Raw genomic sequence first — 26,031 nt, forward strand, 5'->3', positions numbered from 1 at the left:
CTGGAGTCCCAGGATCGAGTCCTGCATTGGGCTCCCTGCTAAGCAGGGGGTCTGCTTCTCCCTCTGACCCTCTTCCCTCTCGTGCTCTCTATCTCTCATTCTCTCTCTCTCAAATAAATAAATAAAATCTTAAAAAAAATCTTATTCCTACTAACCATTGTTAAAATATTAGGGTATATCCTTCCAGACATTTCGAAGTACAAAAGGTGATGCATATTCTTTCCCTCCAGATTCAAACATTACAAATATGTATAAAGCACAAAATGAAAATACTCCTCCTTTTACCTCCACCCCTGTGGAGAGCAAAATTCTTTAGATGACCCCCAAGATTTCCTGGCTCCTTGGTGTGCGTGTCCCTGAGGTGCAAGAACGGTGATAGGAGGGATTTTACTCATGATAGTCAACCTCAGCATAGATTACCTGAGTTGGACCTAATCACATGAGTCCTTTAAAATCAAAGTTTTCTCTGGCTGATGGCAGAAGAGGAAATGAGAAGTTTGCAAGATGAGAAGGATTAGGCACACCTGATGGAAGAGACCGCCTGACAAAGAATGCAGACAGCTTCTGGGAGCTAAGAGCAAGCAGCCCTCACTGACTGGCAGCAAGGAAATGGAACCTCAGTTTTAAACTACAAGGAACGGAATTCTGCCAGTAATGAGTCTGGTTGCCAATTCCCATGGGGGTAGGGGGTGGGGTGTAGTTTCCCCACACCACCAAGCAATTCTCAGACACCAGCAGGAGATCTGTCCTACAATTCAACTCAATTCTTTTTTTTTTTCTTAAGATTTTTTTAAGCAATCTCTACACCCAACATGGGGCTTGAACACAAAACCCCGATCCGGGCTCCCTGCTCAGCGGGCAGCCTGCTTCTCCCTCTCCCCCTCCCCCTGCTTGTGTTCCCTCTCTAGCTGTGTCTCTCTCTGGCAAATAAATAAATAAAATCTTTAAAAAAAAAAAGTTACATGCTGTGGGGCACGTGGGTGGCTCAGTTGGTTAAGCGCCTGACTTTTGGTTTTGGCTCAGGTCATGATCTCCTGGTTGTGAAATGGAGCCCTGTGTCGGGCTCTGTGCTCAGATTCTCTCTCCCTCTCCTTCTCACTCACTATCTCCCTCTTTCTCAAATAAATAATAATAAAAGAAAAAATAGTTGCGAGCTCCACTGACTCAGCCAGCCAGGCGCCCCACCCACTTTTTTTTTTTAAACTGAGCTCTATGCCCAATGTGGGGTTTGAACTCACAACCCTGAGATCAAGAGTCTTATGCTCTACAGACTGAGCCAGCCAGGCACCCCACAACTCAATTCTGACACAATATATATATTGTGTATGTACTATACCCTGAAGTAGCATCAAATCCCACAGGTTAGGGGCCCATTCCTACAAGACTATACCCCCCAACTTGAGATGCCAGTCCCAAGCCCAGGTTACCACCTCTGCTTCTGACCCATGGTTATAGATTGGAGGTTCCAACAACCCCCACCCCCTCTTTGGGTTCCATCAATTTGCTAGAAGGGCTCACAAAACTCAGAGAAACATATTAAAGGATTACCAGTTTATTATAAAAGGATACAACTCAGGAAGAACTAGATGGAAGAGATGCTAAGGACAAGGAATAGGGAAAGGATGCAGAGCTTCCATACTCTCTCCAGGTGCACCACTGTCCCCAAATTTACATGAACTGGGAAACTCTGAAACCTGTCCTTCTAGGTTTTTATGGACGCCTCATTACATAGACACAACTGATTAAACCCTCAGCCATTGGTGATTGATTTAACCTCCAGCCCCTCTCCCTTCTCCGAAGGTCAGGGCGGTGGGACTAAAAGTTCCAACCTCTAAACACGTGGTTGGTTCTCTTGGCAACGAGCCCCCACCCAGAGGTGGGGTCCAAAAGTTACCTCATTAACATAATGAAAGACATCCTTACTGGTCTCATCACTTAGGAAATTCCAAGGGTTTTAGGAAGTCTGTGATAGAAATGCAATGGAGATCAAATATATATTTGTTACTATAAATCACAGTATTGCAGCCAGCTTGAATGAGCTTAGAAGTGGATTCCACATGAGAACTCCACCTGGGTGACAATTTGATTTCAGCCTTGTGATTCTCTGCACAGAGAACCAAGGCACCCTGGGCCTGACTTCTAACCTATAGAAACCATAAAATAGGGTGCCTGGGTGGCTCAGTTGGTTGAGCGACTGCCTTTGGCTCAGGTCATGATCCTGGAGTCCCTGGATCGAGTCCCGCATCGGGCTCCCTGCTCAGCAGGGAGTCTGCTTCTCCCTCGGACCCTCTTCCCTCTCATGCTCTCTAGCTCTCATTCTCTCTCTCTCAAATAAATAAATAAAATCTTTAAAAAAAAAAAGAAAAGAAACCATAAAATAATGCCCACTAGGTGTTAGTTTCTGTCCCTGAATTTGGTAATTTGTTACACAGTAATAGAAAACTAGTAAAACCCAAATCCCACTTCGCAGGAGGTAATCACTTAACACATTTTGGAGATACCCTTCCAGATAATTTTGGTTTTATACAAGTCTATATTTAAAGGGATCACTGCTATTATTGCAAATTGTTTTCTTCATTTAATATATTGTCAGCATCTTTCCATGTAGCACTTGTGTATTTTTTTATAGGACAAATCTGTAGAAACTTCATCAAAAGATATGCAGCTGGGTGGCTCAGCAGTTAAACGTCTGCCTTCGGCTCAGGTCATGATCCCAGGCTCCCTGCTCGGCGGGAAGCCTGCTTCTCCCTCTCTCACTCCCCTGCTTGTGTTCCCGCTCTCGCTATCTCTCTCTCTGTCAAATAAATAAATAAAATCTTTTAAAAATTTTTTTAGAAAAGTCTTTCAAATCACCTTCAGAAAAAGACTGCATTGATTCTCAGTCCCACCAAGAGTCCCTACTTCCCCGTATTCTCTCCCTTACCATATATTCTCACTCTTTTAATAACTTTCCTTGCCCATTGGTATTTCTTTTTCTTCCTTTCTTTTTTTTTTTTGTATTTCTTTTATATTCAACAAATTTAGAGTCAAGTAACAATCTACCATTGTAGTCTCCCTTTGTTTATTAAGCATTATCAAAACAGTCTAGCAATGTAACTTAATACTGATCTTTGTACTTAAAGACACACCTACTTGCTGATTAAGCAAGTGTTGTTTCTAGATATAAATATCTATTTTGGAAGAGTCTCAAAATTCTCCTGAGTTTGGCAGAATATCTTTTCAAGTCTACTTGTATTAACTGTTATTTTTTACCTCAGAGACCCAAAATATTTTTTTTAAATCTCTAATGTTGCTTCCTTGCATTACTTATTTTTCAGTCCAAAGAGCATCGTCTGCCAAAACTTGGAAGAAACTAAGATGTCCTTCAGATAGTGAATGGATAAATAAACTGTGGTACATCCAGACAATGAAATATAATTTCCCTAAAAAGAAATGAGCCATCAAGCCATGAAAGAACATGGAAAAACTTAAATTCACATTATTAAGTGAATGAAGCCAATCTGAAAAGGCTACATACTGTATGATTTTAACTATGACATTCTGGAAAAGGCAAAACTATGGAGGCCATAAAAAAAAATCAGAGCTTGCCAGGGGTTGGAAGGAAGGAGGAATGAATAGGCAAAGCAGAGAGGATTTTTAGGGCGGGGAAACTACTCTGTAGGATACCATCATGGTAGATATATGTCATTATACATTTGTCCAAACCCATGGAATGTGTAACACCAAGAATGAACCCTAATTAAACTATGGACTTTGGGTGGTAATTATGTGTCAGTGTAGGTTCATCAATTGTAGCAAATGTGCCCCTCTGGTGGGGGATGCTGATATTGGGGGAGGCTGTGCGTGGGAGGGGACCATATATGGGAAATCTCTGTACCTTCTGCTCAATTTTACCGTGAACCTAAAACAACAACTGCTCCAAAAAAAAAAGAAGTCCTTAAAAAATAAGCATGGTCACATCACCAATTGAAGCTGACACATATGTCATGATGAACTATGTGCAAACCTTAATGTAATCCAGTAGGGAGTCTAAATTTGCAAACCCTGTGTTGTAGGACACAGTCCTTCCTGGGCCTGTTTGTCAATGCTGGGTAAGAGAGTTAAGGACTGGGGCACCTGGGTGGCTCAGTCATGAATCGCCTGCCTTCAGCTCAGGTCATGATCCCGGGGTCCTGGGATCGAGCCCTACATCGGGCTCCTGCTTGGCAGGAAGACTGCTTCTCCCTTTCCCACTCCCCCTGCTTGTGTTCCATCTCTCGCTGTGTCTCCCTCTGTCAAATAAAGAAATAAAATCTTAAAAAAAAAAAAGTCAAGGACAGAACGCATTCATAAAAAAGAAAATCCGTTTGTAACAGGAGAGCCTGACTCTAAAAATAGCCACCTATATAACTAATTATGGTATGTGTAGAGTAAAAGAAACTCGGGTCCCTGAAGATGGTGTGAGGACTTACCCATTTCCTGGAGGCTCTACCTTCTCCAGTCTCTGTAAATGATCATTCTGTGTTGATTTGCTTCTAGCGTTAAAGCAGCCTTCCATGAGAAAAGTATTGTTTTGGGTAAAAAAAAATTATTATTTCAATATGTGCAATGTCAAGTGCTTTTATTTGCTCTCACTGAAATCTTTAAACAGTATTCGGGGTCACTTATAAATCCCAAAAAGACAACACAGGAATAACCATAAGCCAGAACAAAGTACCCCATTTATGTTGAGATCAGTTATTTCATGCAGACATTTGCATTTCAGTAATCTGTGCTTTACATCGTATTGTAGTAAGACCATGTTCTGATTCTCCAACAATCAGCTGTGCATTCTATCTGATGGAAATGTTTCCCCTTATTTCTGGTTGGGCAGTATAGAAGGAACTCTCTGTAGCTTTAAGAGTTTAAACTTGGACTTCAAAATTTTTTTTCAACAAAGGCAAAAATTAGTGACTATAATTTAGTAGAGTTTTACAATTGCTAATCCTGTCCATTAGAACCTCTTAAGTGATGTGACCACATACTTTTGTATCTTGTTTGCAATTTTCAGCTTGATTTTGTATACCTTTTCTACACTACTATATGTATATTTTGGTTGTTTTTCAATTCAGTAATCTATCTTTTTACTTTTTTTTTAAGATTTAATTTATTTGTCAGAGAGAAAGAGAGAAAGAGCATGCACGAGCAGGAGAAGGGGAAGTGGGAAAAGCAAGCTCCCCTCTGAGAAGGGAGCCCGATGCGGGACTCCATCCCCGGACCCTGGGATCATGACCTGAGCCAAAGGCAGAGGCTTCACCGACTGAGCCACCCGGTGTCCCTATCTTTTTACTTCTCAAAGGAGCCCCCTTGCTCTTAACCTCAGAGGTCCGATTCCATGCTTACTTAGATAACTGCAAAAAATAATTCAAGAACAGCTAAATGTGCAACGACTGTGGGAGTTGGGGGGGTTATGTTTTTGCTTTTTTAGAGAGAGTGAGAGAGAGGAGACAGTCAAATTTAGCTAGAAGTGAGGGGTTCACCCAAGCCCTGTTGGGAGCAGAGAACATCCTCAGACACTGTTGTCCTGAGGAATTTATAATGTAAGGAAGAGATGGTCCTATCAAAAGTACTTTCAATGTGGCAAATGATATGCAAGCATTGCTAAAGGTGATGGAGAAGCACAGAGGAGGGCACTTAGCCCAGTCTGGGGAATTCAGGAAAGACCACTAGAGGCTTTGTTACTTTCCTTTCACAGGTATAAACACTGGTGCTAATGCACCCGGCCCAAGATCACAGAGCTCAGGAGGAATAGAGACCTGATTCAATCCCAGATCTCTCCAGCCCAATGCCATGCTCTTCCCACTCCTCTGGCTTCCTCCCTGCAGCACAGCACTTGGCTCATTTCTCCTGCTTAGCACTGACTTTGTCCTAACATGTATTATATGCAACACTTCCTCTAATTCTAGGACAGTATGTAATTTTGCTTAAATACTGTTTCATCATGATGACATATGTCAAAAATGATTTGGAAAATTATCATCATTTTTGTCACATTATCTATGTGACTCAAAGGATTGTCAGCTCCTTCTCAAAGACCACTGAGCAATAATGCTTAAGAAATGGTTATCAGTTTTCTTATTTATAAACTGGGTATTATAACAGTATGAACCCTTAGGGTAACCGTAATGATTAATTTAATTAACATGCATAAAATATTTAGAACAGTTCTGGTATAAGTCTGAGCTTAGTAAATGCTATGATTGCTGAAAGAAGGGATGATCGATGAAGAGGTTGGGGGGATAGATGAAGAAATAGGGACATGTCTTTGTTCTCAACGAGCTCCCTCAGCCCTTACCACCTTCTACTTGTTTCTAAACCAATCTCAGTTATGGGTGCAATCAACTCCTTTTTTTTTTAGGTCACATGAAAATGTTATTCTCGGGGCGCCTGGGTGGCTCAGTTGGTTAAGCGACTGCCTTCGGCTCAGGTCATGATCCTGGAGTCCCAGGATCGAGTCCCACATCGGGCTCCCTGCTCAGCAGGGAGTCTGCTTCTCCCTCTGACCCTCCCCCCTCTCATGCTCTCTGTCTCTCTATCTCATTCTCTCTCTCAAATAAATAAATAAAATCTTTAAAAAAAAAAAAAGAAAAGAAAATGTTATTCTCTATTTGCTAAGCAGATATCAGGACAGTGATGTCTAGGGATGTTCCTTGCCCTTACCAGGGCTGGGGTTGACCTGTCACTCGTAGGCAAACCTAAAAAAATTAAGCAAGAATGGCTCACCTGGCTGGCTCAATTGGTAGAGCATGTCACTCTTGATCTCAGGGTTGTGAGTTCAAGCCCATGGTGGGTATGGAGCCTACTTAAAAAAAAAAAAAATCAAGCAAGAAAACATAGTGCAAGTCCAAACTCAAACAAGAAAAAGACCAGGGCACATTAGGAGGGCTACTGGAAAACATAAGAATTTTGGAATGATTTGTAATACTAAAGAAAGGTTTTTATGGTTGATTGGTTAATTCTCAAACTGGATATAGCATACATGTGTCAGTGGAATAAATTTACTTGAGGAGAAGCAGATTGCAGGCCCAGATTTCCTCTTCATTCATTCAACAAATGTTTATTAACCATCTACTATGTGTCAGACACCAGATACCATGGTAAAAAAAAAAAAAATCAGACAAGATTTTTGTTCTCATGAAATGTACATTCTAGTAGAGACGATGCCGAAATAGTAGCCAAATGAATAAGATAATTACATGTTGCAATAAGCTTTAAGAAGGAAACAAAGAAGGGGTTATAACAGGGAACATTTTTAGATGTGATGGAGAGGATCCCTCTGGGAATGCAGTGTATGAAATGACACCTAAGCGAGGAGGTGAGCCAGCCGTGCCTGAGTCCTCTCCTGGGCTCACCTTATGAACTCCTGTGGCCATTTTTGCCATACAAAATGTTGCGTGAGCAAAATATTCCTGTACTATTGTTTTATTTTATGATTAACCAAGACAAAATGCATTTCTTCCAGTTTCATAGAGTCCTGTCTTCTAATTCCAATTAAGCATTCTGACCCTGAAGGCTCCCAGGTTCCATTCTGTAGCTGCATGCTTTTTTATGTTCTTCCACACTCCTGTCACACAGTGGACATGAGCACATCTAAAGAGGGTTTCTGCAGACAACTTTTGCTTCAGGTTAGGAATCTAATAATAGATTCCTTCTGCTGGCTGGCTCTCATTTGCTTCATTTGATTGCTGAAGTTTAGTGTCAGAATAAAATATTTTCAACCATAGGAAGAATCTGATGGAAGCAAACTTAATTTGGAGGCACCTGAGTGGCTCAGTCAGTTAAGCATCTGCCTTCAGCTCAGATCATGATCCCAGGGTGCTGGGATTGAGTCCCACGTTGGGTTCCCTGCTCAGTGGGGAGCCTGCTTCTCCCTCTCCTTCTGCTGCTCCCCCTGCTTGTGCTCTCTCTCTCTCTCTGTCAAATAAATAAATACAATCTTAAAAAAAAGAAAAAGAAAATGTTTACATTAAACATTGATGAGTTTGGGGCGCCTGGGTAGCTCATTCGGTTAAACATCTGCCTTCGGCTCAGGTCATGATCCCAGTGTCCTGGGATCAAGCCCTGCATCAGGCTCCATGCTCAGCGGGGAGTCTGCTTCTCCCTCTCCCTCTGCCTGCCTGTCTGCCTACTTGTGATCTCTCTCTCTCTCTGTCAAATAAGTAAATAAAATATTTTTAAAAAATAAAAAAAAATTGATGAGTTTGTTCAGAGTGGAACAATGGAATGACTATAGTAAAATAATATATATTAAGTAATTATTATAAGGAAGTGATAATGCCACATACAGTATTTGCAAAGTCCATTGTAACCATTTATTTTTAACCACTACAATCCTGGACAGTATAATTATTTCTGGTCTTATAGGTATGGTGATTGAGACAGGCAAAGTTTAAAAGTCATTTCCAGGGGCGCCTGGGTGGCTCAGTCATTAAGCGTCTGCCTTTGGCTCAGGTTATGATACCAGGGTCCTGGGATCGAGCCCTGCATCGGGCTCCCTGCTCTACGGGGAAGCCTGCTTCTCCCTCTCTCACTCCCCCTGCTTGTGTTCCCTCTCTCGCTGTGTCTCTCTCTGTCAAATAAATAAATCTAAAAAAAAAAAAGTCATTTCCATTGTGCCAAAATACATGAATTTTCTATTCACATAATAATTTAACAGTTTACTATTTAAAATGTGTCTCTTGTAAATAGCATATACTTGGGTCTTGGTGTGTGTGTGTTTTTTTTTAATCCATTCTGATAAACTCTGCTTATTAATCGGAGCATGGACTCTCTTAGTCCATTAACATTTATTGTGATTATAGAAAAAGTTGGATTTAGGTCTATCATTTTACTGTTTGTATTCTTTGTCCCATCTGCTTTTTGCTCCTCTTCTTCTTTTAGATTGTTTAAAAATTCTTTTTTTTTTAAAGATTTTATTTATTTATTTGAGAGAGCGAGAATGAGAGAGAGAGAGAGAGAGAGCACATGAGAGGGGGGAGGGGCAGAGGGAGAAGCAGACTCCCCGCTGAGCGGGGAGCCCGATGCGGGACTCGATCCCGGGACTCCAGGATCATGACCTGAGCCGAAGGCAGTCGCTTAACCAACTGAGCCACCCAGGCGCCCTGTTTAAAAATTCTTTAAGAATTTTACTTTATTGGGGTGCCTGGGTGGCTCAGTTGGTTAAGCGGCTGCCTTCGGCTCAGGTCATGATCCCAGGGTCCTGGGATCGAGGCCCTCATTGGGCTCCCTGCTCAGTGGGAAGCCTGCTTCTCCCTCTCCCTCTGCCTGCCTCTCTGCCTACTTGTGCTCTCTATCTCTCTGTCAAATAAATAAAATCTTAAAAAAAAAAGAATTTTACTTTATCTGTGGCATCTGTGTGGCTCAGTTGTTAAGCGTCTGCCTTTGGGTCAGGTCATGATCCCGGGGTCCTGGAATTGAGCCCTGCATCCGGCTCCCTGCTCCTCCCTCTCCCATTCCCCCTGCTTGTGTTCCCTCTCTTGCTGTCCCTCTGTCAAATAAATAAATAAAACCTTAAAAAAAAGAATTTTACTTTATCTAATGGCTTTTTAGCACTATCTCTTTGCATTATGTTTTTAGTGTTTGCTCTAGGGGTTACAATAGACATACTTTTCACAATCCATGCAGAGTTAGTATCAGCGTACAGTGTAGAAGCTTTGCAACACCATAGGCCCATTCACCCCCAAACCTGTCTTTTACGCTATAATTGCTACATGCACTCAATCTACATGTTATGAACCCTGTAAGACAACATTAAAATTTTTGCTTTAAGTAGTTTTATGTATTTTATTTTATTTATTTAGTTATTTATTTTAAAGATTTTATTTATTTATTTGACAGACAGAGACACAGCAAGAGAGGGAACACAAGCAGGGGGGAGTCAGGGAGGGAGAAGCAGGCTTCCCGCAGAGCAGGGAGCCTGATGCGGGCTCGATCCCAAGACCCTGGGATCATGACCTGAGCCAAAGGCAGACGCTTAACGACTGAGCCACCCAGGCACCCCTAAGTAGTTTTATGTATTTTAAAGAAATTAGGAGGAAAGGTAGTCTTTTATATTAACCTATATTAACCATTTTATATTAAATGATATTTATCATTTCCATTTTATTTCTTTCTGAAGATTCGAGTTTCCATTTGGTATTATTTCTCTTCAGCCTGAAGAATATCCTATAGCATTTCTCATAATGCAAATCTGCTGGTAACAAATTCTCTTAGTTTTTTTTTTTTTAAGATTTTATTTATTTATTTGACAGAGAGAGAGAGAGCATGAGAGCAGGAACACAAGCAGGGGGAGTGGAAGAGGGAGAAGCAGGCTTCCTGCCTAGCAAGGAGTCCGATATGGGATTCAATCCCAGGACCCTGGGATCACGACCCAAGCCGAAGGCAGATAATTAATGACTGAGCCACCCAGGCACCCCAAATTCTCTTAGTTTTTATATATATTAGGATATATATATATATATATATACACACACACACACACATATACCCAAAAACTTATCTATATTGTTTTCATTCTTTTTTGTTTGTTGTTTTTTTCCCTATTTTTCTAATTTTATTGAGTTATGATTATCATTTGATAAATTGCATATAAAGTATACAATTTGATAAGTTTTCACATATGTATACACCCATGAAACCATCATCACAATCAAGGAAACATATTCATCATCCCCAAAAGTTTCCTTGCACCTCTTTGTAATACCTCTTCTCTATCCTCCTTTGCCCCCTCCCCATCCCCTAGCAACCATTGATATGCTTTCTGTTGCTATGGATTAATTTGCATGTTCTAAAATTTTATGTCAATGAAGAATGATTCAGCATGTATTCTTTTTCATATTGCTTCTTCAATCAGCATGATCATTTTGAATGTCACTCATGGTGTTACATGTATCAATAGTTCATTCTTCTTTACTGCTGAGTAGTTTTCTATTGTATGGATATACCATGTTTGTTTATCAAAATTGTTGATGGACATTTGGCTTGTTTTCAGTTTTTGGTGATTACAAATAAAGCTGCTATGAGTATTTGGCCCCACATCTGTGTATGGACATGTGCTTTCATTTCTCTTGGGCAAATACCTAGCAGTGGAAAGGATGGTCATATGAAAAATGCATGTTTAACTTTTTAAACGTTAAAAACAGTTGCCAAATTGTTTTTCTAAGAGAACGTACCATTTCACAGGCTCACTAGCTGTGTGAGAGTCCCAAATGCCTGCCAAAAGTTAGTATTTTCAGTCTTTTAAATTTTAGCCATTTTGGTGGGTATGTAGTGGAATCTCATTATGATTTTATCACCTTCATTCATAAAGGATATTTTCACTAGATATAGAATTCTGGGTTGACAGGTTTATTTTTTTCTTTCAGAACTTTAAGATGATGTTCCTCTACCTCCTTGCCTCCATCCTTCTGATGAGACGCCCACAATCATTTCAGTTGTTGCTCCCTTATATGTGTTCCCCTATCTTTCTCTGAGCACTTTCAGTTTGTTCGTTTGTTTGCTTTTTTTTTTTTACAAGATTTATTTATTTATGGGGGGGCTGGGGGAGGGGGTAGAGGGAGAGACAGAATCTCTAGCAGACAACCCGCTGAGTGCGGAGCTCAACGTGGGTCTCAGTCTCACAACCCTGAGATCATGACCTGAGCCAGAATCAAGAGTCAGATGCTTAACCAACTGAGCCACCCAGGCACCCCTAAAAAAATGTTTTTAAAGCACAACACCAACTACAAAAAGCAGATGGTACTAAAAAAACAGAGATAACATAGCAATAATTTAAAAGATACTATACTAATTTTTTTTCCACTTTCCCAAACTTTATTAAAGAAAAAGCAATGATGGTAAATCTCAAGAACATAGTCAATTTTCTAGGATTCTTCCCTTGAAAATGTGACACTTGATTTCCAAACACATGCCAGAGCGTACATGGTTCCCAATTGTACTAAGCAGGTGAGAAGCTGAAATCCTAAAAATGTTCATTTTCCAATTTTCCCCAGTCTGTGGTCTGTCTTTGGATCAGCAATAATTGCTTGAAAAGCTACTATGGCTTCATTAATGTTTGTCTGTAGCTCTCTGAGCTCTTCAATATGCAGCAATCTCAGAATTTGAGCAGCTTCATTAAGAACTGCATCTCCTGTGTCAAAACCAAGAATATGTTTGTCTAAAGCAACAAGCAAGCCCTCTTTCGTTTGATTTGCTTTAGCAACTGCATCCTGGGTCAGGCGCTCCTGGACCAAAATGCGAATTGCCTTAAGCATTACCAGGTAATCATCATGAGGCTGAATATGAAGGTTAGCCAAAGCCATTACACCAGCCTTAAAATCAGGATTATTTACATCCAAGTTGATCAATGGCTCTGCATTTTTAGCTGCATTGTTAGCATTTTTTGTATTATCAGGTACCAAGTCCTTGTATTTTTCAGCATTATCTCCATATTCAAGTCTAACAGCTAAACCGAGAAGCCAGTCAATTGCTTCTTGTCGATCTTGAATCTTGAAAGGAGTTAACATATTTGAGATAGTTTTCAAAGAACTTGGGCCAGTCACTGCTGTGGATGTTTTTTAAATTACCTCTGTCTTCAATCTTGTAGTGTCTGATTTTCTGGTCTTCAAGCCAAACAATAAAGTTTCTAAACTGTTTCATCTTTGCAGTTGAAGCCAGCCGGGTTGTGGTAGTGGAGGGCCGTCAGCTTGCGTCGGAACATGGTCCCCGCGTCTTGCTCTGGTCCCCCAGGCTTTGGCCAGGAGAGGAAAGGCCTATACTAATTTTTTTAAAGGATGCAGGACATTTAATCTTAGAAAAGTACAAAGATATGACAGGGCTTTAGAATTAGGGGTGATGGTTTATGCTGCCTTTAATTTTAAGAAATCCTAGTTAAAGAAAAACTGTTAAACATTTCTAACTTCACAATTATTCAAAACGTGGCATCTTTAAGATTCCAGAAAAGGGCCTATGAGAAAAATTAATAAGCAAATCTAAAATGCAGGGACATTAAACACAGAACTTAAAACAAGGTAATTGTGGCATTTTCTTGGAAAAGAAACTTCAGTCTATGACAAGATTCCAGTTAATGAGGACTCTCAAATAAAAAAAATTAAATAACATCACATTCTGCATGGAGCACTGGGTGTTATACGCAAACAATGAAATCATGGAACACTACATCAAAAATTAATGATGTGGGACGCCTGGATGGCTCAGTCGGTTGGGCGTCTGCCTTCGGCTCAGGTCATGATCCCAGGGTCCTGGGATCGAGTCCTACATCGGGCTCCTTGCTGGGCGAGGAGCCTGCTTCTCCCTCTGCCTGCCTCTGTCTCTCTTTCTCTGATAAATAAATAAAATCTTTAAAAAAATTAATGATGTAATGTATGGTGATTAACATAACATAATAAAAAGATTTTTTTAAAAGAAAAGAAAAAATAAAATAACAAGCAACAATTAAGATTTATTGAATGCTTACCAGGTGCTGAGGCACTGCGTTAAGTACTTTACATTGATTGACTTATTTAATCTTCACCACAATCCTCTGGGGCAGATATTATTTATTACTGTCTGCACTTTATAGATACGAAATCTGAGGCTTAAAGAGGTTAGATCACTTGCCAAATATCCCCATGCTAGCAGTGGGAGAGCCAACAGGGATTTGAGTGAAAGCTTTCTGACTTCAGAGCTGCCTCCCTCCGAAAGTGCTATACATTATAGACAATGGGTAAAAACAAACAAAAAGGAAAAAACAAACAACTCCCCGACAATTACTGTTCTAACTTGGTGAAAAAAAACATTTTCTTATCTAATTTTCGTAGCAGCCTTATGTGGTAGGTGTTATCTTTTTTTAAATCTTTTTTAAAGATTTTATTTATTTATTTGAGAGAGAGAATGAGAGAGAGAGAGAGAGGGAGCACGAGAGGGGGAGGGTCAGAGGGAGAAGGAGACTCCCTGCTGAGCAGAGAGCCAGACGCGGGACTTGATCCTGGGACTCCAGGATCATGACCTAAACTGAAGGTGGTCACTTAGCCAACTGAGTCACCCGGGCGCCCTATCATCTTCTTTTTTATAGCTGAGAGAGCTGAAGCTTAAAGAAACCAAATACCTTGCCCAGAGCCACACATTCAGTAAGGGATGGATGCCAGACTGGGACCCACATCTGTCTCTGAAGCCCCAATATTCTACACAGGTTCCTCAGGGGCCTCAGTTAATACCAAACAGTTTTATCTCCATCTCTGCTCCTATCTGCAGAGGAGCAAACTCTTCCTCCCACCTTCTCTTCTAAGGCAGTCAGCCAAAACACACCCTCCCCACCCCATGGCTTCCTTCACTGGCTGATTACCATAGCTCCTAACCAACCAAGGTGAGACTCGGCTGAGAAACTTTCCCTGCTGCTGTCCTCTTCCCCTCCCCCAGTCTGAGTCCCTTGTGGATGCTCGCTCACGGAAAGCACCTTAGGTTTTCCTGGTTCCAGCATTCATGCTCCCCTGGAGTCAACACTGTTAGTGTCCCCTCTCCCTTCCTGTCCAGGGCTCTGCCGAACACACTATCCAACAGTGATTGTTTTCTTATCTCCTCAGTGTCTAGCTAAGTGCCTGGCACACAGTTTATGCTCCGTGAATGCTCGATGGATGGATGAATAAAAACTGACCTCTGAAGTCCTCTATAATTACCAACATATAATGAACGCCATAATTCAAAAGTCCCTGCCACACAGCGTGTGTCATATGTATTGGTGAATCTATATAGTTCTTTTTTTTTTTTAAATTGTATTTATTTATTTGACAGAGAGAGACACAGCGAGAGAGGGAACACAAGCAGGGGAAGTGGGAGAGGGAGAAGCAGGCTTCCCCGTGGAGCGGGGAGCCCGATGCGGGGCTCGATCCCAGGACCCTGGGATCATGACCTGAGTCGAAGGCAGATGCTTAATGACTGAGCCACCCAGGCACCCCTATATAGTTCTAATATTTAAATGAAATGGACCAAATAGTACTCATTAGGATGACTAGACATGGGTAAATTTGAACAGATTTTTCTTGTTTTTTGAAAGAGTTAATGATTATTTACTAATTATAATGAGCATTTACATTTGTAAAAATAGTCTGCATCTTCAGATACATTATCTCATTTAATCCTTATGATCAGTTCTTTTTTTAAATATTTTATTTATTTGAGAGAGAGAGAGAGAGAGCACAAGCAGGAGTGGGGAAGGGGCAGAGGGAGCAGGAGAAGCAGACTCCCCGCTGAGCAGGAAGCCCAGGACCCTGGGATCATGACCTAAGCCAAAGGTAGCCGCTTAACCGCTGAGCCATCCAGGTGCCCCTCTTATGAACAGTTATGTGAAATAGGTATTAGATACTGTATGATAGCATAATGAGCTCGAAGGTGATGTATTCAAGATCATACAACTAATAAAATTGCTAGGAATAGACTCCAGCTCTTTAGTCCAGTGTTCTTTTCACTATGTTACCTATGAAGACATAGACATACTGAAAGTGAATATTGCCTATAAAATGCAGATTCACAAAAAATAGTGAGTGAGGGAAGATTATCCTTTCCTTCATACTGATAGAGCATTTATTCTGGTGGGCACTGGTCTTAGAATCATGAAAACAGTCGTAGAAATATCTTTAGTTAATTTTCCTGGCATAGTCTTCAGACTTTCTTTAAACCGATTATAAAAAAAAAAGTAACATTTCACTGTATAACATCTGTACAATGTTTCACCATGTACATGTATCAGCTATTTCAAAATTTTTACAAATAAAAAGATTCTAGTAAGTTAATATTCTTTACTGAGTCAAGTGAGTGTCATAACGCATACCAACTGAGGGCAGGTGTTCTCCTGCCCTCAGCTGCTTCTAGAAACACCATCTTTACTAGATAATTGAATGCCCCCGTATATTTTCATGTCTTTGCGTATAAGAATTGTGAGGTGCATACTAAATATAAATAACAAACAGACTAATGTTACAAATGCACTGAGAAACCAAGAACTGCTGGCTACCACAAATCTGTAAGCAGCAGATCAAGGACTGAATCCTTGATTTTCTGACTCCAAAGCCACTGCTATTTTCCTTTTCTAGGCTGCCTAGACCTGCTCCTGAAAGTTACAACCAGCCCTCTGGTCAGATTACGGGGTTTCCAAGGTTGCTTTGCTGGGCCCTAAAGTACTCATAAGATCTGCAAGATGTATTAAGTGAAAAAAGCAATGTAGTAGAGGTGCCTGGGTGGCTCAGTGGGTTAAGCGACTGCCTTCAGCTCAGGTCATGATCCCAGGGTCCTGGAATCGAGCCCCTCATCGGGCTCCCCGCTTGGTGGGAAGCCTGCTTCTCTCTCTCCCACTTGTGTTCCCCCTCTCTCTCTCTGTCAATTAAATAAATAAAATCTTTAAAAAAAAAAGAAGCAATGTGATATATTTTATCATTTTGTGCCAAAAAGTGAAACTTTTTTCAAGATTTTTAAAATTGTTTTAATTCCAGTGTAGTTTACATAGTACAATATAGTGATCTAACAGTTCCATACATCACCTGGTGCTCATCAAGATAAGTCTACTCTTAATCCCCTTTCCCTATTTCCCCTACCCCCCCACCCACCTCGCCTCTGGTGACCATCTGTTCTCTATAGTTAAGAGTCTGCTTTTTGGTTTGTCTCTTTTTCTTCCTTTGTTTCCTTGTTTTCTTTTGTTTTAGTTTAATATTTTTTATTATGTTATGTTAATCACCATACATTACATCATTAGTTTTTGATGTAGTGTTTAAAAAGAATATATGTTTGCATTTGCTTATTATGCATACACTATCAGTTGCCTACAGGCTCCCCATCTGTAAAATGTTGGTGATGGGATTTCATTAAATATTGCAAATATTAGAACAGTGCCTGGCTCATGGAAATACCATTTTACTTGGATTCTCAATCCAAATAATTTCTTGGCTTAATCATATTCTAAAATACCCCTTTAAAGATCTTTTTTTTTTTACTGGCACTGGCAAGATGAAAACGCGGCAAGCCACAGCAAAATGTAATTACTTAAAGCTGCTTTAAATTAGGCCCAATAGCAGAGTGATTAGCCAATACGGAAAGATGTTTGGTGAACCACAATTACAGATATCAAAGAACTATTGCAGTTCACCCTTTTACTAAGTTAATAACTAAAATCCTTTCCCCCCCCCAAAAGGGGTCATGCAGATGTTTACTACAATGTATTTTAACAGTTTGCTACTCTAAATGGTATGAACAACTTTAAGGGAAATCTTAAACAAAATATGACCTCAGATTACAACCCCAAAATACATTTACAAGTCTCAACAATGTTACTGTTACCATTTTAAGTTAGTAAAAGGCACACCGTATCTGCTGTAAAGTCGTGGGGAGAAAAACTGCATTAGGATTATGTTCAAAACACAGGGGCTAGGGAACAGGGCTTTTTAAAAACAGAATATTTGCCTCAGTGGCCTCTAAAAAGAGGCCATGCCAAGGTGACGAAAACCGACCCCCACCCTGAGCCACGTGGGGTTTTCTGTCTCCTCCTACGCGCTTTCTTCCGCAGAGGACCCAAGAAAGTGACCTCAAGGTGGGGGCGTGCCCGGGGGCGGGCTGGGGTGGCCTCGGTCCTGCGGAGACCCGAACCCGGGGGTCCCGGCCTGCCTATAGGTGTCCCAGCGCACCACTAGCGCGGGTCGCTCGGCCCCAAGAGTGGGCGCCCGGGAAAGGCGGCCGAGTGTCCTCCTCGTCGCCTGGGACCGCCGCATACTGCCGGCGCCGCCCCAGTCCCCCTTACTCTGAATCTGGGTGCGCCCGGAACCGCGCGCGACTTCCCCGGGACTCGCGGTCTCCTTGCGCTCTGACCCCGACCAAGACCAGAGGGGGACCTCTGCCCTCCGAGAAAAGGCTTGTGGCTAGTATCTAAATCTAATTCACAATATGGCTCGAGATACCCCCACCCCTCAAAAGTTTGGACCATTATCGAAACATGAGTAAGAGCAACTAGTCAGTGGTGCCCAGTAGGTTACTTAGATATAAATCAGGGAATTATGTATAGTTTTGCTTTTTCTTAGGTTCTATTTTTAAAAAGGATTCTCTATAAGGTATTATTCTTTATATGCTCATCTGCAGACCTTGGAGAAAACTTGCTTACAATCTGGGATGGCTTTGGAGTCCTACTTTAATTTTCCTTTCTCTTCTGGGCATAATAATGCAAGTCCGACTGTCTTTATTTGCTCCTGGAACATTCTTGGACCATTTTGTTACTTTATTTGGAATATTGGATTATTTTTTTCACCATCCAAAAGAGCTGTAAGGAGGAAGTACTAGAAAAATTAAAAGGTGAGATTTGAATCAGGAGTTGTAGTTTTTATAAGCTCCTGTGGAAATGTTTGTGCGCATCTATTAAAGAATTCCAGTGTCCAGCATAGTGCTGAATATACACATATCTATAAAAATTACTGTTAGGGGCGCATTCGGCTCAGGTCGTGATCCCAGAGTCCTGGGATCCAGTCCCACATCAGGCTCCCAGCTCAGGGGAGAGTCTGCTTCTCCTTCCTTTTCCCTCTGCCCTTCTACCTGCTCCTTCTCTCTCTCTTACTCACTCTCTCTCAAATAAATAAATAAAATATTTTTAAAAAAATTACTGTTAGAATATAGTAGGTCCCTATTTTCAAACAATAATTCAACTGAAAGTACACATATCTCCAGTTACTACAATTTTAGGATTGTATAAAAGTACTTAAGTTTGCAACGTCACATTTTAATGAATTGTGCAGATTTCACAGAGGTCACTTTTCTCACTTTTATCAAGTGGAAATCATCTTTGATACTTTTCCCTCTCACCAAAATCCACTTTCATTTTGACTTTTCTTTCTTAGATTAGATGTTAACTACAATTTTGGATTCCATGTAAAGCTTTCAAGTACTCAGCTTTTAGTCTTCTTCAGTCTTTGCTTCCCTCCTCATGTCACTTAACCATTTCTTTACATTTTCAAAAATTTGCTATTCCTGTTAAAATATTTATATGACCTAGTATTATCTTCAATAATGTTCAAACCTAAACCATTTGAGGCTTGCTCAAGAAGGCCTGGGAGGGGCGCCTGGGTGGCTCAGTCGTTGGGCATCTGCCTTTGGCTCCGGTGGTGATCCCAGGGTTCTGGGATCGAGCCCCACATCGGGCTCCCTGCTCGGCGGGAGGCCTGCTTCTCCCTCTCCCACTCCTCCTGCTTGTGTTCCTGCTCTCGCTATCTGTCTCTCTCTGTCAAATAAACAAATAAAATCTTAAAAAAAAAAAAGAAGGCCTGGGAAATAATAAATCTAGTGTGGCATCCTAATCTTAATCTGACATAACACAGTGTGCAGTTCATATTACTATGATGTACAAATATGACTGTGGGAATCTAGTTTCAAAGAGAATAGTTATTAATATTTCCAAGGAAATAAACAAGAGCAGAGGTATTTGCATTGTTCTATTGGTAGTGCCTGATTTTAACTGGTATCTTACATTTTTATTATATTACAAACATTGACTAGCATATCAAGATGATTTTATTCCACATGTATATAACTGGGTAAGGGCACTAGGAAAATGCAATGTGACAAAAGAATTTATGAAAGGAAAGCTAGAAATATAGACATAGAAAGGGCTTTTTTGCTGGAAAAAGATTAGTTATATGAATTTCTAAGAAAACTTAAATATGGCCTAGTTTCTTTCATGAAAACTCAAAGTTAAAAAGAAGGCTAGAAACCTGCTAATGAAGAAATTAAAAAAAAAACTTAATTTTAGATGTTTATATCTACAAAGAGTGGTAAAACAAAAAGATATAGGAAGGTTATTCTGAAAGACTTATTTCATTTACAAAGAAAAAAAGGATTTGGGTTGTGAGAAGTTAACTGAAAGCTAGGACTAGAACTGTATTCTACAATGAAATAGAAAGTAAGTAAGCACCATACAAGTTTGCCTTTAACTGCTTCCCAGTTGTTTTATAGTTTTCCTCTTCCAATTTGATTGTAGGTTCCTCTCCAAAAGGAAGTATTTCTTTTGTACATGCCACAGAACTTCACTTAGCCCTGGACACATAGTAGGTTTCAAGCATTTGTTAATAGATTGGCTGGAGGAGTTGCAGTGATGTTCCACACATGGAAGAGACATACTGACAGAGTAACTAGCTCATTAAAAATAAAAGTTCTTTCTTGAAAGGAGTATTTTTCAGTCTGCCCTGATTGTCAACCAAAAAGGCCTTATCTGGTTTCACTCTCGATTTATGTTAAAATTTAGTTAAAATCAATGGCACGACAGAAAATGAATCCATTTATTTAAATGGATAGGCCACTTTTTAGAAGCAGTGATTTCACAGCAAGTGTTGAGGATAGGAAATTGGGTGGCTAAGCTTGCTGATGCTGTAGATCTTAGTTTCTGTATGAGATCATGTGGAAAGACTGAATTTGAAAAATTCTTTTTAGGTTTCTCATCCTAGCAATCAAATGAGTGTACACTGGAAAGACAATGTACCACGAAGAGTAGACGCACACAGGGTCTTTTTATAGCAATAAAACTAGAGTTAAAAGGCAAACTGTGGGATTGAAATCTAATCTAAATTGAAAAACCAGACGTCTGGAGTACCATATGGGGTGAACGTGTGATACGGGCTTCGATAAAAGCAACGGGCTTTTAATGGAACAAACGAAGAGGCCAGCCCAAGAGCATATTCGTCCTGGTCACGGCCACCAACTTGAAACCATTACGGATTTTCGGGCTGTGAAGGTGGCCCTTTGCGTCGTCCGACCTCGCCCCTCTGCCGTGAGTGCTGGGGCCTTGTACGCCTCTCCAGCCCGGAGGGGATCTGAAGGCAGGGACCGGGGAGGAGCCAGCCCGGGGCGGACCTGCGACGAGCGGAGGGAGCGGCTCAAAGGGGCTGTCCCAGACCTTCGGGAGAACTAGGCTAAGAACTGGAGGTACACGGCCAAGGGAAAACATACTTCAACCTCCACACCACCTTTGCAGTTAAACCAGGAATCGTACAGAGGATTCTGTACTTCCTCGCCGGGCCGCCTCCTCGCCGCCCGCCCCCCGCCCCTCCCAGCTGGAGCTGAGAGTAATTCATACAAAGGAGGACTCGCCTCTGCCTGGGGGAATCCCAGGGACCGTCGTTAAACTCTCGCTAACCTAGAACCGAGGGATCGCTGGTCCCCGCCTCCTCACTCACTCGCTCTCGTCGTCATCGGGGTCGAGAGGAGCATGCGCGAGGCGATGTGTGCTCTTCAGTGGGCTGAGCGTACATCGCCCACGGTCCCCGAGAAGTAGGGGGAGGGGACGGCGATTGAACCATTGCCTGATGGAGTTGGCGCGGGGTAAACTGGGAAAGTGGTGTCGTGTGCTGGCTCCGCCCCCTTCCCCGAGGGTGGGGGAGGACCGTATATAAGTGCCGCAGCCGCCTTCAACGTTCTTTTTCGCAACGGGTTTGCCGCCAGAACACAGGTGAGTGCCGGGTGTGGCTTCCGCGGGCCTGGCCTCTTTGAGCCGGCTGCGGCCCTCGCGTGCCTTTTACAACTGCCGCGCCACCCAGCCACTTTACGATGTTCTTGACCCCGAATTTCGGGTTGTGAGTAGGTGGGAAGGTTCGAGGCCTTGCCCTTTTAGGACTCCCTTCGCCTCGTGGTTGGTTTGAGGCCTGGCTTGGGTACTGTGGCGGCCGCGTGCGAATTCCGCCGCACCTTATTGCCTGCCCTTTTAACAGTCGTTTAAGTCTCGAAACAACTGAACAGTCAAAAAAAACCCGCTATGGTTTTCTCCGTCGACAAAATTTAGCGGAGGTTGGTCAGGATTGCCACAGGGTGGGTTTTTTTTTTTTGCGGTCGTCGGGTTCTTGGGGTTGTGGGGCCGCTAAGAGGCGCGGAGGGCGACGGCGAGGCTCACTCGTCCCGGCGCACATGTCCGACGAGCCGAGGGGGGCTCACGAGCCGTGGCCACCGAGTCGGACGCGGGAGAGTCCCGTGGAGTGGGCCGGGCGGCTTTGGTGTCCAGCCTCGCGCCGCGATATACCATCCCATCCCGGGCGGGGAGGCCGGCCCCGCTCGGCACCAGTTGCGTGCGCGGAAAGATGGCCGCTCTCCGGCCCTGCTGCAGGGAGCTCAAAATGGAGGACGCGGCGGCCCGGGAGAGCGGGGCGGGTGAGTCACCCACACAAAGGAAAAGGGCCTTTCCCTCTTAGGCCGCTGCTTCCTGTGACCCCACGGTGTACTGGGCGCCGTCTTGGCACCTTCATTTCTTCTCGGCGTCTTGGAAGCAGGCCTTAGGGGGGAGGGGATTTTATGCGGTGGAGTTAACACCATGCTTAGTGGGTGGAGACGAGAGTTGGGCCAGCTTGGCACTGGTGGTAATTCTCCTTGGAATTCGCCCTATGCGAGTTCGGGTCGTGGCTTATTCTCAAAAGTCTGTGGGACGGTAGTTGTAAAAGGATTTTTTTTCCCCTTAAAAATTTAGGTGTCGTGAAAACCACCGCTCAACCTAAACCAAAATGGGAAAGGAAAAGACTCACATCAACATCGTCGTCATTGGACACGTAGATTCGGGCAAGTCTACCACTACTGGTCATCTGATCTACAAATGTGGCGGGATCGACAAAAGAACTATTGAAAAATTTGAGAAGGAGGCTGCTGAGGTAGGTAAAACAGTAGTGAGAAAGGTAGTTCAGAGTGTTACCATCCCCAAAACTAGTCACTAGTTTATATCTGAATGTCCTACATAAGGGGGAATAAACTAGTGCTTACTGTTAGGTATCTATGTAACTTTGGGAACTAAGTTAAAGCCACCTAACAGGTGTAAAGCGGAATTCAGCGTTTCTGCTTAAGTGGGAGTAAGGAATTTCGAAGTTTGATCATGTTTTAGTTACTAAGTAACCATTTTTAATCCTTACAGATGGGAAAGGGCTCCTTCAAGTATGCCTGGGTCTTGGATAAACTGAAAGCTGAACGTGAACGTGGTATCACCATTGATATCTCCCTGTGGAAATTCGAGACCAGCAAGTATTACGTGACCATCATTGATGCCCCAGGACACAGAGACTTTATCAAAAACATGATTACAGGCACATCTCAGGTTTGTAGGATTAACTTAAAATTGTAGGCTTGCATTTTGCATCAGAAAAGGGGTGAGTTCATTCTTTTGAAGAACATTTAACAGGATAGGTCTTGTCTTTTAAAGGCTGACTGTGCTGTCCTGATTGTTGCTGCTGGTGTTGGTGAATTTGAAGCCGGTATCTCCAAGAATGGGCAGACCCGTGAGCATGCCCTTCTGGCTTACACACTGGGTGTAAAACAACTAATTGTTGGTGTTAACAAGATGGATTCCACTGAGCCACCCTACAGCCAGAAGAGATACGAGGAAATCGTTAAGGAAGTCAGCACCTACATTAAGAAAATTGGCTACAACCCCGACACAGTAGCATTTGTGCCAATTTCTGGTTGGAACGGTGACAACATGCTGGAGCCAAGTGCTAACGTAAGTGACTTCAAGACTTCTAGAGAGCGATGGAAGGGGCAGGTTTTGACACTTAACTGACAACCGTTTGAAGGATGCTAATGGACAATATTGTTTTAGATGCCTTGGTTCAAGGGATGGAAAGTAACCCGTAAAGATGGGAATGCCAGTGGAACCACACTGCTTGAAGCTCTGGATTGCATCCTGCCACCAACTCGTCCAACTGACAAGCCCTTGCGTCTGCCTCTCCAGGACGTCTACAAAATTGGTGGTAAGTTGAACATTACTATCAGAATGTAATTAGTGTGGGTTGCGGTACTGTTTTCACTTAAGGTACTTGACACCACACTTGTAAATATTTTAGGTATTGGTACTGTCCCTGTGGGCCGAGTCGAGACTGGTGTTCTTAAACCTGGGATGGTGGTCACCTTTGCTCCAGTCAATGTTACAACTGAAGTAAAGTCTGTTGAAATGCACCATGAAGCTTTGAGTGAGGCTCTTCCTGGGGACAATGTGGGCTTCAATGTCAAGAACGTATCTGTCAAAGATGTTCGTCGTGGCAATGTGGCTGGTGACAGCAAAAATGACCCACCAATGGAAGCAGCTGGCTTCACGGCTCAGGTAACACTTTAAAGTGGCAGTGTTCTCAACTTAACTGCCAGACTCCTGCCTTTTGAGATTTATTAAATGCAAATCTTTCCTCCAAGGTGATTATCCTGAACCATCCAGGCCAAATCAGTGCTGGATATGCACCTGTGCTGGATTGTCACACGGCTCACATTGCTTGCAAGTTTGCTGAGCTGAAGGAGAAAATAGATCGTCGATCTGGAAAAAAGCTGGAAGATGGTCCCAAGTTCTTGAAATCTGGTGATGCTGCCATTGTTGATATGGTTCCTGGCAAGCCTATGTGTGTTGAGAGCTTCTCTGACTATCCTCCTCTGGGTAAGGATGACTTTGAGTGTAATTAGGAAATTACAAGTTAGAAAATAGTGCTTGTGTGGAGAGTTTCTGATGGTCTAAAATTTGTTTTAATAGGCCGTTTTGCTGTTCGTGACATGAGACAGACGGTTGCTGTGGGTGTCATCAAAGCAGTGGACAAGAAGGCAGCTGGAGCTGGCAAGGTCACCAAGTCTGCCCAGAAAGCTCAGAAGGCTAAATGAATATTATCCCCAATACCTGCCACCCCAGTCTTAATCAGTGGTGGAAGAACGGTCTCAGAACTGTTTGTGTCAATTGGCCATTTAAGTTTAATAGTAAAAGACTGGTTAATGATAACAATGCATCGTAAAACCTTCAGAAGGAAAGGAGAATGTTTTGTGGACCATGTTTTTTTTTTGTGTGTGTGGCAGTTTTAAGTTATTAGTTTTTAAAATCAGTACTTTTTAATGGAAACAACTTGACCAAAAATCTGTCACAGAATTTTGAGACCCATTAAAACAAAAGTTTAATGAGAAACCTGTGTCTTCTTTTGGTCAACACTGTAACCTTTTGTATAGTACTATTCAGGTAAAATTAGGTGTTGCACAGACCCTATTTCTAATGTTAAAATATGCTGAAACAAATTTGGGTTAACATTTTTTTCATGGGTGGGAACTTGAGCATTTTCACCTTTCCTGAGGGAAAGAAACTCTTAGTAGTAAAAAGCTATGGGGAAAAGGGGTCTGTTGGTGCAACACAGAACAGGTAAGCAAAGAGTAACACCAAGGTAGTTACAAAACAGGCTAAATTCTGTAATACCAAAGTCTATTATGTTGCATATAAGACTTGTATTATGTCACATGCAGTAAACTTGTTATATTGTCACACTTTTAGTTTCCCAGTTATTGGAATGCTTTGTCACATAAATACTGGAATAGTTTGAAGTACCCTAAAACAGCCATTCAATAATACTTTACCTAATGGTAGAGTTAATTGTATCTAGGTTGTAGGAGAAAAAAGTCTACTGAAAGTTTACTGTCAGTTAACTAGAAATCCACTTCGATAGGAATTTTCATCTTTAAAGAGCAAGGTTGGGTGAAGAAGGATCATTATGCACTGGAGATTATTAACCAAGGTTTGAAGAGGTGCAATTGGAAATGAGAGGACCTATTTTGGACAGGAGTGTTGGGTAAGCTTTGTTTTCAGTTTGGAAATGTTTTGGAGGTCTAGCTAAGTGTCACTCCAAAAACTAGCAATAGGGAATATTGAAAAATGATAGTTGAACAGGATGAAGAGCTCTTTAAAAAACTTAATTCAGTGTTTGGTAAATTTAATAGTATTTGGGCAACAACCATCTAATCCTTGGCTTTGGATAGCTGGCAAATCTCTCAACACTGGTGCATTTGATAATCTTTACCCTTTGAACATTAATTCCCTGAACAGGCTTTTGCTTACAAAAAGTTTATCAGGCAAAAAGTACACAGGATGTGTCCTATTTTATAAGGTGAACAATGCTAAGGGAAATCCGTAGGTGAGGAAGGACTGCAGTTGAAAAAATTTTCTCATTGAGATCTAAGTTAGGTAAAATGGTCTTAACGGTACTACCAGGGGCACTGATGAGGTCTGTAAAGCTTAAGATTTTGTCCACAACT

At 41.9% G+C, this 26,031-nt stretch overlaps 1 protein-coding gene, 1 long non-coding RNA gene and 1 pseudogene across 2 annotated transcripts; 1 reads left to right on the forward strand and 2 right to left on the reverse strand.

Annotated features, from left to right (window-relative positions):
- Positions 1-4,451: 4,451 nt before the first annotated feature.
- Positions 4,452-21,314, reverse strand: LOC148164100 (uncharacterized). Its single transcript, XR_015768344.1, has 3 exons — positions 21,189-21,314; positions 6,742-6,817; positions 4,452-4,530 (listed from the first exon to the last, which is right to left on the reverse strand). It is a non-coding gene; the product is annotated as an uncharacterized LOC148164100 (long non-coding RNA).
- LOC114204512 (tRNA-splicing ligase complex subunit RTRAF pseudogene) lies at positions 11,988-12,715 on the reverse strand (annotated as a pseudogene).
- Positions 21,315-22,448: 1,134 nt separating the features above from the next.
- EEF1A1 (eukaryotic translation elongation factor 1 alpha 1) lies at positions 22,449-25,266 on the forward strand. Its single transcript, XM_028097726.2, has 7 exons — positions 22,449-22,643; positions 22,901-23,080; positions 23,186-23,482; positions 23,582-23,732; positions 23,826-24,082; positions 24,169-24,403; positions 24,497-25,266. The coding sequence occupies exons 1-7, from the start codon at positions 22,500-22,502 to the stop codon at positions 24,619-24,621; spliced, it is 1,389 nt and encodes a 462-aa protein (XP_027953527.1). The 5' UTR covers positions 22,449-22,499; the 3' UTR covers positions 24,622-25,266.
- Positions 25,267-26,031: the final 765 nt, after the last annotated feature.

The sequence above is a fragment of the Eumetopias jubatus genome, unplaced genomic scaffold (genome assembly GCF_037043125.1).
Source record: "Eumetopias jubatus isolate StellerSeaLion01/CBP00866 unplaced genomic scaffold, mEumJub1_p1.0 scaffold_6, whole genome shotgun sequence".
Lineage (NCBI taxonomy): Eukaryota > Metazoa > Chordata > Mammalia > Carnivora > Otariidae > Eumetopias > Eumetopias jubatus.